We start from the raw sequence: 6,418 nt of genomic DNA, 5'->3' as shown, positions 1-6,418 counted from the left end.
AAAGCAAAACAAATAGAACTGTAAGAAGAGGGGAAAAAAAAACACTGTGAAAGTGCACTGCACAGTGATTATAAAAGGTGAGAGAAGAAATCTGGCAAAAGATGATTTTATTTTTTTCTAATGTAGTAACATGGAAATCTCCTGGCACACTGGAAATCAGCAGAGCCTGTTCTGTTTTGTTTGGTTAGCATGTAATCAACAGCAGACCATTTTGCAAGACTAGCTTGTCCACAGCACTGGTCAGTTGGTTGTTTTATTTATTTGTATAGTAGAAGATGTTGCTTGAGGTCCTGATCTGTTTTCAGATACCAATAGATAAAATGAGATGAAAGGACAGATTTTGACGTAGATGAGAGACATGATAGTAAATCACTGCAGAGCTTTACACATCAGCTCCCTTTTCTGTGGAAGATACATTTCTGACTGCAACCAGCTGTTTTTGGGCCAAGAAACAAAGCATGGTAACACTTACAACCTCTGCTTGGAAGTATCAGATCGAACTGATGAAGCCTGGACCCACAGAGTGCGAATCCAATCCAGCTGAGATAACTTGAAGTAGCATGAGGCAGAAGAACTAATGTTCCAGTTGCTGGATGTGATGGAGTACATCCAGTGATAAGCCCAGTTGTTCTACCAACCCAACAGTTTGCTTTTTAACCCAAGCAAGAGTTGACTTTTCAGGATCTGTAAAGAGTTTCTCCCTGCTGCAGTCAGACCACAAGGAACCATCCTCACCATTATTTCTACAACAGTTTTCACCACATCTGCCAACATGTTCATATTTTTCAGCATTAACTTCACTGCACTCTGTTCCAGCTGGAGCTGTATGACTAAGGTCCATGTCCTGGACAGAATCTAAAATGTCTCCAACGTTTGGTTGTAGTTGAATAGAAGTCAGAGAGTTAAGTAGGTCTTCTTCATGCTTTCCAACAACCTCTAGAAGGTTATTTATCTTTCTTAAAGCAGAATCATGTCCATTAAGATGACACCAGGATAAGAGAGCACTGAAAAGTGAAGAAGAAAATAAAGTCAGTGCATGTAGTCACACACATTTCCAGCTGTTGAAGGGAGAGAGCAATGTGACAAGAAATCTGCACTATACAAAAACTTCTGAACGCTTCATTTCCATTTCCTGGGAAAATTGTGTAGATGAAATGAATTTCCTTGAGGGGAAGCGTTCATCTGCCTGAGGGTAGGAAAGTCCTGCAGAAGGATCTGGACAAGTTGAATCAACGAGCTGAGGCCAACTGTAAGACAACAAAACTCTCAACCTGCTCGCAATGCTTATTTTGAGGCAGCCCAGGATACAGTTGGCTTTCTGGGCTGTGAGGACACACTGCTGGTTCAAGTACAGCTTGACATCCTCCAGTAACACCCTCATTATCATTAAGAGTGGCTTGTCAACTACATCAGTCAATTCCCTCAGGACTCTGGAACGCATCTCAATGGGAACCCGTGCACTTTTTGGATGTTCAGATTCCTCAAGTGGTTGCAAACTTGATCTTTGCTAACAGTGGGAGGGAGATTGCTCCTCCAGTCCCCACCTTCCAATCCATCCACTCAAAGGGTGTGTGAAGAGCAGCTGACAGTGAAGACTGAGGCAAGGAAGTTGTTGAGTACCTCAACCTTCTCCTCACCTGTTATTACCAGCCTGCCTGTACACTGAGGATATACACCTTCCTGCATTTGTATTCCCTGTATTCAAAAGCTGAGCTCAGACTTCTCACGCTGCTTGCTTTGGATTGACTTACAAAGCACTTTTTAGCATTAAAAAACAAATGAACAAAAAACCCAAGCACAACCACATATGAACACGCACCCTCCACGCATACCTTCCACATGGACAGACTCCTAAGAGATTTATAACTTACTTCAGGGTCCCTCTGAATTGGCCACATGTAGCCATCAGCTCAGCACCTTGTCTATAACCTTGATTGAAGCCTTCTTGGAGTGCAAGTTCCTTCCCAGCCTCAACACCATCTCTATAGCCCTCCTATAACAGAAGTGGTGAAGTAGGCTTTTCACAATGTGCAGAATTGAACCAATGAACATTTCACAACAATAAAAAACCCAAAACAAGCACCCAGTCTCTTAAATCACAGCTTTTTTTGATTTGAACATCCCACTCAGCTATGCCACTGCCAAACCAAAACACATTTTTTGCAGTGCATAGAATCATTGACTGTTAATACTGCTGATCTATTAACATGGAGTTATTTTCTAAACACATCTCCATCTAGGTTAGAAAATAAGGAAAATGTTTTGCTGTAGACAAGTCTACAGGAAAGCACTCTTACTTTTTTGCAATGCCCAACTCCCTTAAAAATTTTCCTTGGAGAATTCAAATTTCTTTCTTCATCCTCTAATCATCTTACCATCCACAGTAGAATAATTCTCAACTCTTTTCAAGTTATAAGAAGGAAAACTTCTATTTGATCATGGAAAATAAAAGTGGTGGCCTTGCTACAGAAATATCCAAGAACATTATTGTGCCCAACATACAGCTCTGTCCTCAAGAGATGTTATGACTTTTGCAGTATCTACTCACAAAATACCAGGGAAATTAATTTAAGAATGATAAGCAGCCCCTTAAAAAAGCCAGCCTTTATAAGGGACAGAGATGCAGGAAATTCTTCCTTGGAGAATAATACGAAAGTTGTTATATACTTCCTCACCAACAGCATGCACAAAAGCTTCCATTTATGTTCTTCAGCCTTCTGTTGTTCACCCACAAGATAAGCCCTAGTGGGCCCAGTCTGAATGAAAACATGTCTGAGAAACCCAGCTTTATGTATTTGTTTTGTTCTCTGCTTTCATAAAATGTATTTTCCACTAAGTGAATACATAAGCCAAAGATCTACTCAGACCCTTAGTAGTTCACACCAAATATTAAAAACAACAACAAACCAACCCACCAACAAATACCCTGTATTCTTTGTTAGCACTGATTAACCTGCAAGTATGAAGCAAATGGGTTACATGAGAATGTAACACTGCCTTTTAGAAATCACATGGTTGTGTAGAGGGAATCAATATCTTTTTTGGTAAAGCGTTACTTTGTCCTGACAGGCTACTAAGATAGTAACTCCCTGCTAAATTTTCTTAACATTCAGAAGAAACCAAGCCACAATAACTTTTGTACAGCCATTCTTAGTTTTCCCATTTAAATCAGCCACATGTATAGCAAGATGTTATTGGCAAATCTAAAATAGTTAAAAAGACTACAAAAATCACGCTTAGAGAAATACCTTCAATCTCTTTTCCATGGTGCTATTCCATTCTTTCTGTACTGGATACATCTCGTCTGCATCTTCATCAAATATGTCCTCATTGGATCGACTGGCAACGACTTGTACCCAGGACATAGCAGCAGTGATGACACTTAACTTTTGTTGATGGTGTAAAGCAAATACTGAGAAACTCTCAGGAGTCTCCCAGCTAAGCATCAGATTGGAAACAAAAGTAAGCAACACGAGTTCTGAAGAGGTGATTATTCAACCTGTACATTTGTTTCCACGTGTAAACTGGATGCCATTCACCACTGGAGCTCATCTGTCAAAGGAGACAAATCACCACAGGTAAAGCACCCTGTGTGATTTACAAGGACAATTTAAGGCTAATTTCTTCCCTTCTTTACTTCTTACATCAGTAACAAACAGACGCACACCAAATAAGCATTTCTAAATGTTGCTAGTTACATGAAGAGCAGACAGAAACAATCCAGAGCTATAAAATTTTGATAGCAGCCAACAAACAGTCCCAAACAGCTCCTCAGCAGTGCATTAAATTATATGCATATCTAATTGCCAGCAATATTCTGACCTTGATAACTGATGATGACTTTCACTTTTGATTTTCAGTTTCCCACTTTGCCAGGTGCTTAACGTAGCCTTACAAATCTTGACTAAAAAACCACTGCTTTATTTTTTGTATATTTTTTTGTATAATTAGTTAGCTCTGATGTAAAGAGAGGAATAAATAATGCCATTACTTCATCTTTTGCACTGAGAAAACCAATCACAACTAATTGGTGGAAGTTTTTACAACCCACAAAATGGTGTTTCTTGCCATTATGTGTTAAAATACAGAGTGTGAGGAAATGACACTTTGGGGCTCACCGTATCCAATTTTTACCTTCACCAAAGCTTTCAGAATTTCTGGTACCCTCACACAGAGTCTTTGGGAATGTATTAAAGCAGTTAAGCAGCTGGTCTAAGAACCGCAGTTCTTAAATACAAAGATCACTCATGTGAACTGACTGCTTTACCAGCTTATCCCTTCCAACGCCCAAAGCGTGGTGAAAACCAAGCAGTCACAGCTGTACAGCAGCACTTCGGGCTTGAGACATTACCGTGTTCCAAAATATCCAACAAGACAGCTCGCTCGCTACCGCATGTTACATTTCCTTAAACCGCCGGCTGCAGGACTGAGAAGATCCAGCCTTCTTCAGACCTGACGGCAGGCGGAATCCCCCCTCGCCGGTCCCAGCCGAGACCCCGCCGCCCTCAGCCCTCACCGCGCCAGCCGAGTCGCAGCGCTCCTCCGCTTGCAGGGGGCCGCCATCTTGACTGAGGGCACACCAGCTTCACTGCCGTCGGAAGCAATACGGGAAAGAAACCTCCTCCCGGTCGAGGGCGAGCTCCGCGGCCCGTAAAAAACCGCCATCTTAATCAGCAGCCCCGTGACTTCAAAGCCCGTCTGAGTCATTGGAGGCTGGCAGCCATCTTGAGTACGGGCACGGGCTGACAGCTTCCGCAAGGAGGCGGGGCGGGGCGGGGAGGCTGCAGCGTCGCGCCGCGAGGGAGTGCGAGCAGCGGATGAGAAGGTGTTCTCAAGGTGTCCTCAGCAGCCACAAGATTTGGACATCGCAAGAGTAAATCCTTTTTAATGGCAAGGGTGCCAGCAGGAGTCAAGTGTTTCGTTGTTTGCTGCTATTACAGCAAACAGGAGCATCATTCTGACACAAGTACAACAATTATTTTGTGTTTTTCTTGCTGCTCGCAGTACTTGGTACAGGAGCTCATGCTACTGTCTCATCGGCATAAACGTAATATGCGCCAACCTTGAATTCCAGTTGTGTATTTCTTCACGTTGCCAAATATAATGAATGCTTCTGCATGTCGCTGAGTGCTCGTGCACCTTATCCAGAGCAGTGGATCCCCATAGAATCACAGAATGGTCTGGGTTGCAAAGGAGCACAGTGCTCATCCAGCTCCAACCCCCTGCTGTGTGCAGGTCGCCAACCAGCAGCCCAGGCTGCCCAGAGCCACATCCAGCCTGGCCTTGAATGCCTGCAGGGATGGGGCATCCACAGCCTCCTTGGGCAACCTGTTCCACTGCCTCACCACCCTGTATGACAACATGAACTGGGCTGGCTGTGCTGCTGCACTTGCATTCACTGCCAAGTGACTACTGGATGTCCAACTTCCTGTCCTGCAGAAGGCTGGTGAAACTCACCAATGCAGAGCAAGGGATGTTGCCGTGGATGACAGACAGCAAGCCTGTCACAGTGCCACAGGCGTTGAGAGATGGATGATCCCCTGCTGGGACTCAGCCGTAGCACTATTTCCCCTGGTCCCTTTTGTTCTGCAGGCAGCCTGTTGTCCTGCTCCCCTTTCTCAGACATTCATTGATAGTTGCATGCTGGCTGAAGAACCCAAATATGTCTAGAAACTGTTGTGTCAGGGAATTAAGCACATTGTGCATTTGGATGACCAGAACTGTGCCTTAGCAGTTATTATATATGGCCACAATTGCTGATTTCCACCCCACTTCTGTCACTTCCACCTTCTGTGTGGTCTGCCATTTTTTAATCAGGCAACTATGCTGAATGCAGACTGAGCACACAAGTTCACACAACGTCACAGAACAGCCTTACAGCAACAGAACTTTCATGAATGGTTGTAATGGCATGACTAAATGTGGGTGCTCCTGCCCTAGGCTGCTGGACCAGACCTACTTCTTGCTTATCACCTTACACTCTTTACCCTCAGCTGCTTGCTATTTTAGAAAAGATGCATAGGTCATACCTCAGAGTCAATGTAAGTTCCCTATATTCAGATGATCTCAGTTTAAATGTGTTATATTTACCATGGTTGATAGTTCTGCACACATCTAAGATAAATCCTTATGCGTATGAGGAATAACGATGAAGGCTCATATTCTCACCCCTTTCTTTTAGAAGTGAATAATTTGGTGACTCATACTGTGCAAATAGAGCAGCACCATTGGATTATGAGGTGCACTTGCTGAAAACAAGTTAATTGTATGCTGTCGGCCTCTACAGGGCTGCTAGCAGGGCTTGAGAGTGAGGTGTAGTGCCTCAGGGTGGGGGTGTTTTCCTAACCTGTGTGTGTTGTACATAAAGCAACATCTGTGTATCATGGTGATGTTTTGCAATGACACATTCCAGAGGATT

At 43.4% G+C, this 6,418-nt stretch overlaps 1 protein-coding gene across 2 annotated transcripts; it reads right to left on the bottom strand.

Annotated features, from left to right (window-relative positions):
• Positions 1–510: 510 nt before the first annotated feature.
• Positions 511–4,703, bottom strand: YAE1 (YAE1 maturation factor of ABCE1). Of its 2 annotated transcripts, none has more exons than XM_048951260.1 (4): positions 4,517–4,703; positions 3,249–3,552; positions 1,872–1,993; positions 511–1,004 (listed from the first exon to the last, which is right to left on the bottom strand). In XM_048951260.1, exons 2-4 carry the CDS (start codon positions 3,444–3,446, stop codon positions 575–577), a joined length of 750 nt encoding a protein of 249 aa, XP_048807217.1. In that variant the 5' UTR covers positions 3,447–3,552; positions 4,517–4,703; the 3' UTR covers positions 511–574. The 2 variants fall into 2 exon arrangements, with proteins under 2 accessions (XP_048807217.1, XP_048807218.1); XM_048951261.1 differs by lacking the exon at positions 4,517–4,703 and adding an exon at positions 4,352–4,510.
• Between the last annotated feature and the right edge of the window lie 1,715 nt (positions 4,704–6,418).

The sequence above is a fragment of the Lagopus muta genome, chromosome 7 (assembly GCF_023343835.1).
Source record: "Lagopus muta isolate bLagMut1 chromosome 7, bLagMut1 primary, whole genome shotgun sequence".
NCBI classification, from domain to species: Eukaryota; Metazoa; Chordata; class Aves; order Galliformes; family Phasianidae; genus Lagopus; species Lagopus muta.
This window is presented reverse-complemented; position numbering and strand designations above follow the sequence as displayed.